The 18197-nt window shown below is 36.3% G+C and overlaps 1 protein-coding gene across 1 annotated transcript; it reads right to left on the reverse strand.

Moving 5' to 3' along the window:
• On the reverse strand, positions 1 to 13696 carry LOC116505343 (acyl-CoA (8-3)-desaturase-like; the record flags this gene model as incomplete). Its single annotated transcript, XM_032212521.1, has 10 exons — positions 13645 to 13696; positions 12669 to 12865; positions 12023 to 12124; positions 8154 to 8282; positions 7140 to 7209; positions 5471 to 5544; positions 3964 to 4067; positions 3085 to 3181; positions 134 to 213; positions 1 to 13 (listed from the first exon to the last, which is right to left on the reverse strand). Coding segments are annotated over exons 1-10 (918 nt in total), but the record flags the coding sequence as incomplete, so codon positions are not given.
• Between the last annotated feature and the right edge of the window lie 4501 nt (positions 13697 to 18197).

The raw sequence follows: 18197 nt of genomic DNA on the forward strand, positions 1-18197 counted from the left end.
TGTAGGGAAAAGACTATAGGCAGAAAGGAAGACAAAGAACTTGTGATACTTAACTATCTTTTTGCCTTATTCAAACTATGAAGCAGTTTCTTACTGATAGCTTAAAATCTCATTGCCCTAAATCAGTACTCACTGGTGCTCAATTTGAAAATTCAGGTGCCCCGTTACCCAGTCATTGAAAAAAGATTGATTCACATTGCACGTTGACTGAAGCTGGGAGAAGAGAGAAAGGTTTTAGTCCAGACATACCGTGAATGAAGGAAGATCAAGCAAATGTCCACAATATATATATTTATATTTGTCCATGATTTATTTTATATTCATGTTGGTTGGTTTGTATGTATTGGTATATAACTAGTATTTCTAGACAAATATATTGAATTTTGGAAATCTTAAATTATATTACCCTAATAGTAGAATTTAAATACTCATTTGTTATCCCATCTGATAGTCACCAGTGTACAGTTTTGAAAAATGGAGAAATAAATATAATTCTAGTAATATATTTATTTTTCATTTTGTGAAACATTTCTTTTCTACAGTTACTTTCAAATCTTTCCCCTTACTTATTTCACACTGAACCAAGTTGTCTGATATGATTTGAACTCACAGGCCTCCTATTCTAAAAAGAATATTCTGATCTGGATGAAAACCAGATGCTGGGAATGGACAAGAGAGAACTGATTCCTGCACTGGCCAGTTTCTCTTTCAGTTAGTGCTATTATCTTTTATATATATATAATAAATGTTTTTTTAATTTTAATTGAAACAAGTACAGCATCTTTCTTTACATCTGTAGAAAATGTATCAATCGATTACAGATCCTCCACGGTCAACAAACATAACTCATATTAACTTAAGCATTATTATATATCCATTTTCATTTGACTGTAATTATTATTTAAAAATATTAATACAAGTAATAATCTTGAACAATACCTGCCCAGACCAGTGGGAAAAGAAAAAATCAAAAAGAAAAGGTAAAAAAAAATAGAACAAAAAAAAAAGACAAAAACGACAAAGGACAAGGCAGGAAAAAAGAACAAAACACAGGTATCTATTATAAACAAGAAGAAGTATATCAACTGGTTACAACATGCTTTGGTGCTTCTCTTCCATTAACTCAATTAATTCAAATATCTTAACTCAAATGTTTACCATATTAGCATCATTATACCTCCAGTTTTAATTACCTATAGTTATTTAAACATCCTTCATCCTTAGCTATGCCAAAGAATTAATCCATAACACATGCTGACATTTCATTTACTTACTTATAAAGTCCTCTATTTACATCAAATCCTCATATCCTATTTTAGCTGAGCATCCATAATATTTAGTTATATCATATATCATAACATTTTCCCAGTATTGATTAACATTTGATTGTATGTATTTTTATAATAGTGATAATTTATAATTAATACTCTTTATGTATAATCCAAAAGTGTTTTCTCATATCCAATTTTATTTATCATGTCGATTCCACATTATATACATTACTATCAATATCAATTATTATTCAGCTATATCTGTTACAAAGAGAGCAATTAGGTTAGCTAGATTTCAATTGTATTCTTCAATCTATCAGCCAATTCCACATTATATACATTACCATCAATTCAATTATTATTCAGCTATATCTATTACAAATTAAAGTAATCAGATTTAGCTAATTTTAAGTTGTATTCTTCCATCTGTCAGCCTGTGTCCCTCCAATAGCAAAATTTTCTCAATCCAATTGCCATTCGTTGGATACATTTACCAAATGTTTTTATAAGCAAGTCGAGACAAAGATATCTTCGCACCTTTTGGCTCTGAATGTCAGTGATGAAATAATAATGTTGTCCCGGGCTTGTAAAACTTTTCAAATTGACTTTAATTCTCCAGGGTGGAGTTTCCATTTCTCCTACACTCTGTCTCTTTAAATGAATCTTCTTTAAAGCTCCCCCCCTTCTTTCTTCTTCTGAGATAGACCAGACGCCATTTCTCACATTTTCCATTTGTATTTCAGGAACATTCAAACATTCAGCGATCTCAGTTTTTCCTTCATATTTTAAAATCAGATGATCCAATTTTCTTTCCAATCTCTGAAAAGAGTCAAAAAGCTCTCGACATGCGGAAAAAAGAATCTTGAATGAGACCTTAGAAGTATTTTCAGACGCCATGATGTGTCGCAGTTAAAAATTGCAAGTAAAGACACGCTGGAAACTGTGCAATCTTATCTGATCGAAAACACAGCCAGGTAATAAAAATGTCAGATCGTGAAGGGCTAATTAGTAGAAAGTTGACTTTACGATCCACTTAAAAGAGTCAGTGAGGAGGGCTGCCGAAGCGTTCCTTGAAGCGTTTAAGAAATAAAGTAGCCACCAGCCATAAATCCATTAAAAAAAGACCAATTCGCCGCTAGATTCTTCTATTTTTTGGTTTCAATTAGCTTAAGCTTTTAGTGCGGACAGTCTCTCTGAATAATAAAATCAGCTTACCAGATGACATCACTTCTGCCATTCTTAGGGGCAACCTGCAGTTTCAGTTAGCATGCAGCTAATCCAGAAAGGAATTGGCACGAGGAGTTAATACCTCCCCCCCCCCGAGACTTTGCGAATGTCTCTGAGGTCCTGGGTCTCTCCTCACCTTCACTGTCGTCTCCGGGACAGCTAGGGTCCAAAGAACCCGTCCAAAAATCCTTCGGAATAGAGGAATTTCAGGAATAGCCTGAAACTCCGTCTTCTCACTGCTAAGCCCCGCCTTCTCTCCAGTTAGTGCTATATCTTAAAATGAGGCCAAAGGAATGGAATCTCATTTCCATTTTTATAAAGTCCAAACAAAAGCAAGGGCAATCATAATCTATAAGAAAAGGCATAGCATTTCTAAACACACTTCAAACTTTTCTATCATAGAAAAAGCATGGTAAAAGAAATAATAATAGGTTAAAATAACATCCAAAAAGGAATTCAGTTTTCACATGTGCAAATTATAATTGATTATTATGGATCTGTGAATTATTGTCATATAATAAAATTACGCAGACAAGCTAAAGTTTAATCATATAAAGCCATCAATTTTATCTCTTAGTTCTCTTACCTGTGTAGAGAACCAATCCATGTTTTTATCATGATCAATGGGCATAGGAAGATGATTTGTCTGTGATATCCATATAAATATAATACTCTCAAGAACTCTGAGAGACAGAAATGAGGCAAAGTCAGGCAAATTAGGCAAAGTGAAACTATATCTACACAAAGAAGCCTTTAAGTAGAATAGTGTGACAAATTTGTTGTTTGTTTGTTAGGCTTAGAACGCAAGTCATTTACTAGACCTAATGATGCCTTTCTATGGAAATCAATACATTTCTAACACTCCTCCAGTGACAATGAGTCAGATTCAAATGAAAGATTAGGACCCCCCCCCCAATCTTTCTGCGGTAGTGGACAAATTTGGAAGGTTGAGCAGATATCTTGGAAACTGATCCCAAATGGAGTGGCTTGGCTATATCCCAGATAGCTATTATAATGGCAATGGTAAATTGAAGCCTACACATATGGAAGTTAGGAAAAGGATAATCTAGAGCCGGGATGGCGGACCTATGGCACACATGCCACAGGTGGCACGCATAGTCATTTGTCAGGGCACACGAGTTCAGCCTTTTCTAAAGCCATTTTTCGCCCTCCCCAGGCTCCAGAGGCTTTATAGGCACCTGGGGAGGGCAAAAAGTCTCCAGAGGACTAAAAAGGACCCTACAAGCAAACCGGAAGTGGGGGGAGTGCCTCTCTTGCATGCATGCGCACAGGGGGGGTCCTGCATTACATTATGGGTGTACCACGCCCATGCACGACCCCCCTGCGTTCCCCCCCTTATGGCACGGGAGCCAAAAAAGGTTCGCCATCACTGATCTTTAGAATAGTCAGGGTCTGGGAAAGGATAGTGAAACACAAAGAAAATAGCACATATGATGAACATTACCTCAAAAGAAAGAGGTATCCCAAAACACCCTTGAATCCAAATCCAAATATGGCGTTGAAGGCAATAAAGAATCGGATAAAATATGCCAGAATCCATGCTATTTCCTGTAGAAGAGAAGGAATGGCGATTAGAATAGCATCTTTCCTTGCTCCAAGTAGACACCCTACATGGAATCTTACTGAGATCCACTTGTATATCTTCTGGAAACTCTGCTCTGTTTACGGCCCTTTTGACAGAACCAGTTCTATCCTGGGTTCTTTTTTAACGGATTGACAGATTAACTGATTGAAAAGAGCTATAGAAAAAATTCACTAGAAAGACTGATTATGCTTGTGGGTTTTTTTAAGTACAATAATTTGAGCTTACTTCATTCCAGGAAGTGAAAGAGATGGAGAGAAGTTTCTTTACATGTTGTTATTAGGTGTTTTTAATTAATCGGGAAGACAATCATTTTATATAGTGATTATCAATACAAGAGACCAGGTGTGTTGTAAGCACCAGTGTTGCTGTGCATGTGGAACTGAGCTCATAAAAAGCATTATTTTCAATAACTGACATGTTATGTGATCAGATGAGGCTGTAGAGATTGTATTAGTTTTGATTATCCCACAAAATTTCAGCCATTTTTAATTAGAGCACTTGACAATTGTGCATGGCAAATTCCCACTTAAACAAGGCTGGAAGAGTCTTGTCTGTCCTCTTCTATGTCAGAAAAAAATAAGTCCAAACCCATTTCCAATTCTTCTAGATCAGTGATGGCTAATATTTTCTGGACTAAGTGCCAAAAATGCACACATGTGAGTGCAAATGCACATGTGAGCGCCGAACCCCAAAATGCAATGCATGCATGGGCCCTGTACATGCACTACCTGTGTATGTACATATGCTCCCACCCACACCCCGCACCCCCTGCACATGTGCGTCAGAGACCCGAAGACTAGCAGCCTGAGAGGAGGTCCATGTGATGCGCGGCAAAGCTGAACTGGGGCAACAGATTGGATACCATCGGAGAGGGTGCTGCATGCCACCTCTGCCACATGTGCCATAGGTCGCCATCTTTTTTAAAAAGAAAGATGAACCATAACTTATAGTGTATTCAAGCCGCCATAAATCATTTTTTGATCAAATCCTTCATAATCTCTACTTGAGAAAATGGACTGTAATTCTTTTCCATTCTTAGTTCAATCAATGTTATTGTCCAGTTGCCTCCAAGGTTTCCCCATCCTGCCTTCTACATTTGTTTTCCCAGGCAAAAATGGAATGCCTTCTTCATAAAAGGCCTTTTGATAGCCAGCAATAATTCATCTGGAAGCACTTTGGAATTGGGTGGCATTGACTTTCCCATTAACAATATCCCCATGCAAATTTTTATAAGCGCCTAAAATGGTTTAGTCTTTTCAAATCCTCTTCAGGAAATAAAATTCTAAACCTAGAAATATACCATGGAGGGAGGGATGTCTCAGTATTGTATTATTTAATATTTGGCGTGGATTATTTCTGTACTCACCCTCCAGAGCTTGCGTTGGAATATAAAGTAAAATGTGTAAACTTGAATAATAGGAAGTACAATCAGAGGCAATGCTGTAGAAGGAAACAATGCATATATCCATTAACTGTCCTTTCTAAACATAAAAGAAGCATCAACCGCGATCCTCAAATGTTCTGTATTTACCATTTTATTTAACAATTATAATAGTACTTGAGAATCTCATCATCAAAATAAATCGACTCCAAAACTTGTATGTGGCAGAGACTGCCTGAATTGTGCCACTCATACTATTTGTGCTGGCTCTATTAGAACCCTTGATTAAAATACTGAATGAGCTAAAGGAAGCTCTGTTATTCCTTATGATAAGTGGACAATACTATCTTAATCTATTCAGATTTATTTAGAGGAAAAGCCCTGGTAAATCCAGTGAGACCAGCTTTCAAGTGTTTATATATTCATTCATAAGCATCATGTAAAACTGCCCATCTTGTAAAATACAACTCTGGGTGAATTACAACAATATAAACCTCAAACTAGAGACAGGGCAAGCTACTAGTATATAAAGAGAGCACACCCCACCACCTTCTAGCACCGATGATGTTACCTAATTGGGTAATGAAACGTCTGCAAGAAAACTACTGGCCTCAAGGAGCACCAAGGACCCCACAGTTCCACTCGAACTACAAATATCTCTTCTATTGGAATCACCTGAATAAAAGGCATTTTTCCTTCAAAAGAGGGGAGGGTTAATAGTCCAGAGGAAAAGAAGCAAGAGGCACAACACGGAAGGTTGCAAATACTTTGCTTGCTGACCAACAGCAGAGAAAAAAGGAGAAGATATTCCAGAGACTGGAATTAAGGGAGAACAGTGTTTATAAGAAGAAAATATTATATAATAGTACCACAGAATACAATATTGTAATAGACTATAATTGTAATCATTATAATAATTGCAATTAATGTAACAATATAGAACTAGCAATAGAATAAAATATGAAGTAGAGGCAATAGAAAACACGCTTACACCTGTAAGTTAAAAGTTTTGCTTTTATAACTTGGGTTTCTTTCAAAATAAAATATCTCTGTAACCCTATAGGAAGATATGTGTTTGTTTTTTAAAAAAACCTAAAATGCTTTTGTGGTTCTGAGACTCAGACTCAACACTCAATTAATTGAAGACAGTTTAAAAAATACTTATGACAGAGGTTCCCTCTGACCTGCTGTAAGCAGTTAGTTGTGGTGCCCACCAGCTTGACTGGCTTCAAGAAAGGATGGAGCTCATGATTCAATGGCTAGTACTTGGATGGCAGTGTGGTAGCTTCTGAAGGCCACCTGAAGGAAGACCAGTAGATTTCCTTGGTTGGTTATTGTAAGAATGGACTGCTGAACTTGATGGGAGTTAGATCTGGCAGGCACCATTTATGATCTTATGAATAAAGCAGTTTCAAAAAAAAACAACTGCTGGTGAAGAGGTTGGACTATATTCTCCATTATGTTCCTGTCTCTCTCTTCCATGGCAATTTTCTTCACTGTAATTTGATTTATGGATGCTCCTCAGTTGTGTCGAATGTAGAATGGGTATATATATGCTAAAATCTGCCCATGAGCTCATGGTGGAAAAGATAAGAGTCCAAAGAGGATGTGAAAGTTTTTTTTTAACAGAGAAAAAGTTCATTTGGAGTTTAACAGGAGGTTGGGGGGGAAAAAGACTTGTGTTGATAGTTATAAGGCATGTATTTCTTTTTCTGCAAACCCAACTGTAAAAGAAAGGCATGAAAAAAGCAAATAACTTTCAATAGGTAGTTATAACTTAAGGCTCCATTGCTATAACATCCTTTTCATCTGCTCTGTGAAATAAAACTCAGGCAGGAAAAAAGCAAAAAAAAAAGTGAGATGTACATAGCTGTTACAAGAATAAATTGTAATTGTGGTAGTTAGAATAGATTGCAGTCTTTATTTTCAAAATTTCCAGGTGCAGAAACATGGCAGAGCGAGATAGCTTTTAAAATTAAGCCCTGCAATAGAAATACAGAAAGAACAGTCTTAAACTTAGATTTCTTAGTCAGGAAAGGAAGCTGTCCCTTTTGGTAGCAGAAACACTAGATAAACTTTTACTAATCTTCCCATTAGTAGAAGGCCCCAAAGGAAAGCATTACTGATGATGTGGATCTGATGGGTTCAAAGTGTTCCATTGTCCCAATATCAGCTCTTCAGCCACACCATCTTATAGCCGCCAAAATTAATGTCCCGACTGGTTTCGGTAGAGGTGAATTAACAATAAAAGGGAATCCAGAATCTCAGCTAAATAGGCAGCTTCTTCATTTTGATATTTTTACTGACTGCCAAATCCTCACACCTCACAACCATCAGAGATCAACATTTTCTACCAGTATTTCTACTTGTGAGGCAAGTAATTCTATGTGGACCAAGGGTGGGCTGAATATCACCCTTGGTCCATATAACTTTTGTTATGGCCACCTTGGGTGAACATTCTGCCCAACCCTACTAATCTACTATCTCAATGAGATCTGTTTCATAAATGCTGCTGATAAATATAAATAAACCCAGAAGAATTAGACTGTGCTCAACTCTAACAAATTGTCAATGAAATGGCTTAACAGTTGCTGTTCTGATTGTGATCTGAAAGGAGAATGGCCAGGGTTCAGTAAAATCTGTTGTCATCTAAGCAGTTGCTTCTTACCTCCAAAGAAAGAGTTTCCCCTAATGACAAAATATAGGGATGAAATGAAACATCTGGGTCCTTCTCGAAACAGTTGGGTTTAGCATGATGCTGGGAATGGTGCAAAGACCACCAATTAGCTGAACCCCCCTGTAGGGGAAGAGTGAAAGAAAGCATTCAGGCTCTTTTAAAAGATTACTTGACTATTTAGTGCCCTGCTTTGAAGAGTAATACAGAGGAGCTTCCATGCACCTTTGAATCAGATTTTCAAATATGTTTGAGATGTTTAATCAGCTGACTCTGAATTATCTTGGAGAGGTTCAAAACATTGAAGATTAAGTGCACTTTCTAGCTTTGAAGAATCTCAATCATTCATTGCATATGTGGACAAAACTGGGGGGGGGGATTTTGAGTACTGTAATGAGTTCCCTAATATTAACTTGAGTAGGTGGCAAATGAGTTTTATCACCATTCAAAACCTGCCTGTCAAAGCACTGGAAGAGGTGCTACTCTGCTATTTGTGCATTTAGAAAGATTCACCTGTGTGGAGAAACAGAAAACAAAATAGAGACCTACATCTATCCTGCACTGTCTCTTTTAATGAGTCTTGCTTTTTCTTGCTTCCATACCATTTTATTCTTACTTTTCTTAGACTCACTGTAGTACAGTCCCTATTAGCTTTGGGTCCAGTATTTTCCTTCCTTTGTCACTGGCATTCAATCAGGCTTATTGATCAAGGAATTTTATCACTGGCATTTAATCAGACTTATCACTAATTGGACTTTATCACTAGCATTTAATCAGACAAAAGCAAGTGAAAAATGCCTGATATACTCATCTAATTTCACTGATAATGTTGATAAAAATATTTTAATAGCAGTGTTAGGAAATAGATTATAGGAAAATAATACCATTTGTTATTAAGATGTTCAAGCAGGGTAAAAAAACTAGGCATGCAACAGAAGATATAGGATTTACTGTAGATATAATAGACTTAAAATAAGGATCAACTTGTAATCACATTATTAGATGCTGAAAAACTTTTGATAAAATACACAAAGAATTCATGTTCATTTGTCTGTCTGTCTTTCTGTCTATCATCTATCTATCTATCTATCTATCTATCTATCTATCTATCTATCTATCTATCTATCTATCTATCTATCTATCAACTTTATGGCTGTGTGTCTATATTCCAGCATAACTCTGGAATGCCTTTAGCAATTTCAACCAAACTTAATACACAGATGACTTTCTGTCTGGAAAGTCTGTGGGGGTAAGACACCCCAACACCTCCTCAGTGTGTGTGTTGTGTGGTGTGTGTGTGTTTGTGTGTGTATTTCAGCATCACTCTGGAATGCCTGGGCTGTAAAATGAAAAGGAATGAATTATATCTATAGTGTCAAATCACAGTACTTTTGACAGTGGTAGTGTGCATTTTGGATTCAAGTTCTGTGAAGAGATAGCCTCTTAAAATGGCATCTACTGTACAGCACAGTGCAGTTGCCATGGTAACGGCTTCACAGTACTCCATAAGGGGGCTCCCTCTGGTAAAGGGCATTGGTTGTAAATAAATACCCAGGGAACGCGGGTTATCAGCTAGTATTAAATAGATTTGAAAATCCCTTGGAATTCATTAAATGGATTAAGAATATTATATTTACTACTAAAGTAAAATTTAATGACATTTTCTCCCACATTTCCATAATTAGAGAAACTAGACACGGATGTCCAATTTCACCCTTGCTTTTGAATCTGCATTAATTAATACTTCAATCAATATTTAATAATCAGTGTAATTACTGATATTTAATCATTTTTGGTTTGTGTTATTAGACAACAGAGAAAGCTATGGAGTACTACATAACTCAGTTGAATACAAATGCCGACATTCTTTTTTATTTCCAAACCTCATACTGTTGCTTTAGTATTATGCAAAATAACAGAATATTCTATTGTCCAAATTGAATTGATACTAATAGGTAAAAATTGGGTTACCCATCACTAAATATCAATTCCATATTTGCACTGAATCCATTAAATATTTGACATACACATATTGTGTGTGTTTGTGTGTATGTATGTGTGTATGTATATACACCAAAGAATACAACATGTAATATAAATAAAATTGTTGGAGGGGTGTTTCTTCAAATATCAATAGATGAAGATCATTAAACCTTACTTTTTGGGTAAACCTTACTAATAGGTAAAAATTGGGTTACCCATCACTAAATATCAATTCCATATTTGCACTGAATCCATTAAATATTTGACATACACATATGTATGTAGGTATGTATGTATATACACCAAAGGATACAACATGTAATATAAATAAAATTGTTGGGGGTGTTTCTTCAGATATCAATACATGGAGATCATTAAAATTTGGGGAATAGGTGAATTCTCTCAAAATTTATATTATTACCAGATAAATTTATATTCTGAGAAAAATCCAGTTTAAACATCTGGAAAATATTTTCAGAAAATAAATTCATTCTTTACAACATTTCTATGGAGTTCTTTGATTCTGAGAATATCTTTACAGGAAATCCAATTTCTAATTAATGAGGCAGGATTCGGTTTTTAGAATCTGGAACTATCATGCTTAACTATAGTCAATTATTAAATACTGAAAGCTAATAATTAGAGGAAATTTTCCAATTTAGGCAACCTTGGAATATACATATACAGCACTTTTGGTTGGATGGACAGTATTAGGATCTAAATATACAAAACTCTGGAACCTCTGAAAACTATTACATTAGTTATAAACTTGCGAAAGGAATGTCTACTTTTAAAACACTGTTTTTTCCATCCCATATTGACCCCATGATCCACACTAAATTGACACTGGACAAGACTTAATGGACTTCAAGGACAGCTGGAGTTGGACTGCTTATGGGAACATAACTTCACGATGATTCCTCTCTTGACTCTGCCTCCCCCAACTCTGCTTCTCTTTCTCATATAGAAACATTCTTCAGTCTTAAAAATAGTCACAATAGCACACAACCTGCTTTTTCTAGTTCAATTTGATTTGAATGTTTTCTGTTTTACTGCAGTATGACTGCTCTATAGGCTCTTGGTTGGACAACTAAGAGACGTGCTACTCTTTTTTCATTCTTATTATTGCTGCCTTAAAACAGTAGAAGAGGATATTTCAAAATTTATATCAGAATTCTATAGAACTCTTTCAGTCTACGTATTCATCCAAACTTTGCAGTGTTGATCAGAGGTGCATTATGCCAGTTCGCCCCATTTTGGGTGAAGGATGCTCTGTCCTCCTGCCTAGATGTCATCACAGAAACTCTGCGCATGAACAGAAGGTTCTGCACATATGCAGACGTGCCGTGTGCAAGCGCACACTCCCAGTTCTAAACCAATAGCAGAGATAAGAGGATTTCATGGCTGGTGTTGATACCCTCAAAGGTATCTGCTATGTTATTTTCATTTTATTCTGTACCCCGATTGAAACAGTTATAGGCATTTTGATGCTTTCCCATTCGAGTCAAAACACAACTTTCTTGTTTATCTAACATGATCTTGATCTCAGATCTCCTATATGAATCAGGTTTTGCCACCTTTGGATCTTAAATTGGGATTGGCTTTTCATTAATTTGCGCATTCATCTTGTTTATATAAATGAAATTCCACTCTTGGTCTGCATTTAATAATGACAACAAACAAATGGTATGATTTAACATAAGAGAACTCTCTGTGTTCTTTGAGTGGGAATGTAAAATGAGAATCCCATGTGACACCTCTGTTATAAATAACACAACACATTTGATATTTACTCATGAAACTTTTTCATGTATATTTGCAATATTCCATATTCTTTCCCTTCATTCCGTGGAACATTCTAAGTAATTGACCTAACTTACCTTTAAATAGCACATTACAAATTCATGCCAAAGGTGGTTCCATTTTGGATTACTGAAGACTGAATGATGTCCTAAATCATGTTGTAGAAAGCCTGCTTGAGACTAAAAGAAAAGGTGATTAGCCACAGAAGGACTACCTTTTGTGTCACTCCTACAACTTATATCCAATGGTAATAGCTATGCAAGAACTGCTGGGATAGATAAAATAAAGATTCATTCATTCTAGGATTTTTTTTTTTTCAATCAAAGGGGCAGCGACCCAGAGAAGCATTCCAAACAGGATAGGCACAAGAAACCAATTCTACAATATAACCACAAATATCTTCCCCAAACGTATCTGATGTTTTGTGTTAGGCAGTGAGGAGACATGGTTGCTTTTTAATGCTCTATTCTTGTTTCATTACTTACTGTCCTTCAGAATGGGAGGGTTGAGATATGAGATGACATGGCATCATAGAACATAGAATTTAAAAGGACCGTGCAGGTCTTCTAAGATAACTGGCTGCCTCTTCTTTTCTACATAATCATCTTTTGGGCAAAACAGAAGTGGCTTTTTATCTAGCTGAATTGCTTAGTCTCCTTCAATCCTTATTCCTCCAAATAATTGAATGCAATCTTCTGAAGGCAATCAAGGCAAGAATATTACCTGAGCAAAGGTCAGTAACACTGTGGCAATAAGAAAAGATGTTTTAGATATCCCAAAATACCACAAAACAAACCAGCCAGCAGCATCCATTAGTAAAATATGCAGAAGTATCAGGAAAAAGAAGAATTGGTTTGGCTTGAAGAGTCCCATCTTTTCAACAGTGGACAGCAGTTCCCAAAATCTTCTATTAATAATTTCTATGGGAAAAATTTCAGAAAATTTGCAGGAGTTTTGACTTTATGGATACGGCATAGCTAGCCAGTGGCATCAACAGTTAACATCAAGAACTCTTGGTGGAATGGCCCTCCAAATATCCTTTTCCTTCTACTTAGTGACTGCTAGACATCTTAGAGCTCATGTTTGGGACACTAGAAATCAACGTTTATCTGCATTTAATAATCTTGGCAAAAAGCAATAATGGGGAAAAAAAGAAGTGGGAGGGAGGGAGAGGGAGGGAGCAAGAGAGGGAGAGATATATATAATTTCATGTTATAGCTTGGTATAGTTTGGTAATGTATAGCTTTATTGAGTGTCCACAAGGCAGCACCAATTTATATATTCCTCCAATGCACATACTAATCTATGGTTGGAGAATTACTAGTATAAACAAACCACTGACTGTTGTGTTATTCAGTACTATTTTTATTTGTATATTTGTAAACTATTGGCACATTACATTCATTTATAGAATATATTTGTACTATATTCAATTTCATTAATATTTACTTAAATGTAGTATTTTATTACCATTATAAAATGCAATTAATATTATGAATTAATATTAATTATTGTTTCTGACTAAATATTTATGGAACTCAATGGGGCTCTATTTACCTATTTTAATCACTTTATACAGCTGCCCACTCAATAACTTTCAGCAGGTTACATCATTAGAAGCCTATTGGCCAGAAGTCCCGTCACAGGACATTCCCAAGCATGATCAATGCTGTTTCAGGGCTCTGCCCATGCCTGAAACCTGACTGAAAATGATCCAGATAAACCATTTTCTCCGGACTCTGAGGCTGCATTGCAATCACCTGCTTGTTAATCTTAAGAAGACAGGCTGGGATTAATTAGGCAGAGGCTGAGGAAGGCAGCCTGAAAGAACTGAGTTTACTTGCCCAATCTGATAGCCAACTACACTTTTAAAAATATCTTGGATCTTGTTTGGCAGAATCAGATGAAAAATCATCTGATGGGAATAAAATAAGGTTGCTCTACATCTGGAGGATGAAAAGGGTAAAACTGAATACATTCACTCTACATTGGACACTAGCTGGATATGTCTTGTTGAGATGACAGAAGCGTCATCATGGGGGGAGGGGTTATTTGGACTCCATTTGAATCTGTGGAAGCTAAAGAAGCAAACAAGGCTATCTCCGTGTTATTCTCACTGTGGATTAGAGTCTTGCTTGCTTGTGGAAGCAGACAGGGAGATGAGAGGAGGCCAAGTGAGTGATAGTGAAGACATCCTCCAGATATATTTGGGAAGAATCAAATGCGGCTTCAAGGCAATGAGGTGGAAAGTGGAAGGAATGAAATGTCAGCTATTAAGTTCACTTCATAATTTAAAGACTGCTGAAGGAAATGGACTTTTACTGTTTTTATAATGCCAAGAGATTGGGGTGAAGTACAAGGACAATGCAGAAAGATTGGGGCACCTTATAAATCTCTTCTGTTGACCTTAATAGCAGATCAGTTTTAATGACAAAAGCGATCTTTGAATCAACCCAATGATAATTAAGGGTTTGCAGTTGAACACCATAAGTCACTACCTCATTTTCTGCTCCAAACTTACATTTTTACTGGGTTCAAAGCTGGGCTGATCAGGTGCCAATTCCCCAACCAAAAGTGATGCCATGTGCTTCCTTACTAGGGTCTTGTCAAGGTGAAAGGCTGTAAAAGGATCCTAAAGCCAAAACATAAAGAAAAAAAGGAAAAAATATTATAATAAAGAACCAATTTAAAGTCAACCTGGAAGAAACATGTTTAGGCTGAGTGGTTCTATTTGATTCTTATCTTTATTCTCTCCCATTCTAAGCATGACAGACATAATTCCCAGGAGGTGCTTTACCGAAGATATTGAAACCCTTGCATTATTTCAGAAATTAACTCTGAAGGGTTATGATTAATTCTAAACTATAATTATTCAGAAAATTATTTTGGCTTCAAGTAAAGTCTGGAGCAACAGATGACAAAGAACTGCAGTGTTTTGCAGAAAACTGTATAAACCACATAATTTAATTGTTTAATACTTTCTTTCTAGTTTTACTGCTTTATTTTGCAAAGAGAATTCCTGCTTTTCTGCTCTCATTTTAATTTATTATAGGTGGAACATGCACAATTTGTTTAGTTCTGCATTAACTTTTATTTAATTTTAAATTTGAGAAAAATATATACTTCTTTTTAAAGACGTTAATAGTAAGTATAAACCTAAAGAATATAAAATTTTCAAAAATACAATATGTAGACTAAGTAAACAATGGAAGAATCTGCTTAAGGCTTTGAAAAATAAATAAAGGGGAAATACAAAAACAAATCAAAATAATGATTTGGATAATGACTTTCTAGTGGACCTAAAAAAGAGGTCTGCTAAAGATTTGAAGAAGCCTCTGTGATACAACAAGAAAGATAACATCTGTTCAAAGTAAAAGAAAGGAATAAAAAGTTGTCCTATTTGATCAAGATTAAAATAAATATGCTTTTATAAAAGCTGGTAATTCTTTATGGACCTTTTGCTGACACCAGGACTGAAAAGTTGATCATCTATTGTTGTGCATATAGAAGGATGGGTTTTGGAGAAGATAGACATATGTTTGTAATTTTATAGCAGGTAATAAGTTATCAATTTTCTTTTTACTTGGCATACTGAAGATTGGTCGTCATTTCTTTAAATTTAGTTCTTTTTATTTCTTCTTTCTTTCCCTTTTGTTTTTCTATTTTTTCTTTCCATTTTTAATGTATGTCAATGAAGACTCAATCATCCAGGCTAAAGGTGTTTAAAGGTGGAGCTGGAATATGAAACTGAAACAAGCTTTGTTAATCTGAGGTGTTTCATTGCTAAACCAGCATCTTCATCAGTCAGAGTAAAAATGTGTTACGCAGAGAATCATTGGAATATACCAACTGTTGCACACCCATTTCATTTGAATCTTGACTCTCTAAGTCTCAGATTAACATGACAGATAAACAAAAAGTTTGTTCCAGTTCCAAATTCAACCTTTAGACACTTCCATTTTTTAATTCTTTCTCTTTTTTATTTTTCTGAGTTTAATTTGTGTTTGATTTTACTAGTGTCTGAAATATTTATCAAAAAAAAAAATTAAAAAATTAAAAAGTAAATAAAGGTAACAGGAAAAAATAGGCTAATGTGCTTTGAAAGTAGATTATAGCGACTGAGGGCAGTCTTTTTTTTAAATGATGATAAATTATTTTTTACTTCTGTTCATGCGCAAGGCAGCACTTGAATTCACAATCTGCCAATATCTAGCCTGATGCCTTAATCACTACACCAAACTGGCTCCATGACAATTTTTGTGATTAGTTGCAAAGTCATGTCCAACCCATTGCAACCCATGGACACATAACTTATATCTTATATTTTATTTTCTACACCAGGTTGTTGTTGTTGTGTTTGTGTGATAGAGAGAGAAAGAGAGAAAGAAGAGAGAAAGAGAGGGAGAGAAAGGAGAGAGATAAAGGGAGAGGGGGTGTTTTGTTTTGTGAGCTCCTACTTGCAGTCCGTATTAACAGAGGCCAGATACTGGTTTCCCACTGACCGAAAAGGTGTATAAGTATGTGTATCTTCAAATAATCATGTGATATAGATCCAGTTTCTCTCTTTGCAAAAAGGAAGACAAGAGAGGATAGTACTACATGACTGAACTACTGGCTCCTTGTTAAAGTTGTGTATGATTAATTAAAAACTTACAATTTGATTACTTAATTGCCACAATAGTGGGTTATGAAATAATAATTACACTTAAATAGTTGGAAGGGTTTTCTTGTTCAGAGCTTCACTTTTGTTTTTGGTAAAACGTAAAAACAAAACTTTGCAATGTTTATCAACAATTCTAAGCAAAGCTAACCTATAAATCATTAGTTAAATTGTTTTCTTTTCTTTCTTTTTGTTCTAAAATCATAGTCCTGCAATGGCAAACCTATGGCATACACCACAGGGGGCACGCGAGCCCTCTCTGCCAATGGGCAGGTGGTCTCTGCCATGCATGCAGGGGACACATGTGTTGATGCACAGGGGGTGGGGGGTATGCATGGGGGTGCTTGCATAGCATTTTGGGGCCTCACACAGTGCCCTCGTGCCCTTTTTTGGCTTCCAGATTGGTGCAGGAGGCCTTCCAAGCCCAAAACAGGGTGCAGGGGGATGCATGTGGTCCCCTGACCTGATTTTGGGCCTGGAATGCCTCCTGCACCAATCTGGAAGCCGAAACAGGGCATGAGGGCACTGCGTGAGGCCCAAAAATGTAATGGGAGCCAAAACGGGTGCAGGAAGGGGGGCAGATACGCAGAGGGGCATGGGAGCATGGGGGGGTCAAACATACATACACAGGAGTCGGGGCACATGCAGGGGGTCATGCATGCATTGAATTATGGGTGTGGGCATGCTGTCACACATGCATGTGAGTGCTTTTGGCACATGATGACAAAAAGGTTAGGCCTCACTGACATAGCGTATATCAGGAATAATATGTCCTTGTGAATGTAAGAGAAAGAAGAACCTCTGTGCTGATTTCACTGCACCATTTTGTATAGGATTCCTGATTTATTTCTCCCACTTCTATTTAAATTAACAATGGGATTTGTATGATTTGGCTCAGTCCTTCAGAGTTGAAAATCATAGACTCATAACATAATGGATTTTAAAAGGAACCATGTAGGCCATCATGTCAACCTCTCTTCTTATGTGTGATTCCTCCTTAATGGAAGGCTGCCTCATCTCTGCCTGAAGACATCCAGAAAGGAAGCCCACATCTTTCCCTCAATCAGTGGTTCCATTCTCACACAACACTTGTTTCCTCCACATTAACCCTGGTTACTCAATCCCACTTAAGACTTTTTTCTCTAGGCTCAACAGTTCAGTTTAACAATTCCTTCAACAACCACCTCACTCTCTCTTTGTGGCTCCTGTTCCAACTGTTTTGGACCTTTATTAAAGTGTAGCTCCACAAACTGAGCAAAGAGCAGAATAAATGGAATGCTTTGTAAATAATCGAGAAAGCCAAATACTAGCAAAAAGAAAGTCAATATGTGCTTCATACACTATAGAAACTTTGAAAAGTGTTCAGAAAAATGGGAAGCCCAGAATCTCGTTGTCCTCATGAAAAACTTACATACAACTCAGGAAGCCACAATACAGGCAGAACATGGCAAAACAGACTGACTCCAGGTTAGCAAAAGGGTACAAGGCTGTGTACTTGACCCTTATATTCATGTATATGCTGAATATATATTAAGGGCAACTGGTTTAACTTTGGGAAGAAACATCAATAGCCTGTATTATGCTGATAGCCT

Source organism: Thamnophis elegans, chromosome 1 (assembly GCF_009769535.1).
Source record: "Thamnophis elegans isolate rThaEle1 chromosome 1, rThaEle1.pri, whole genome shotgun sequence".
Lineage (NCBI taxonomy): Eukaryota > Metazoa > Chordata > Lepidosauria > Squamata > Colubridae > Thamnophis > Thamnophis elegans.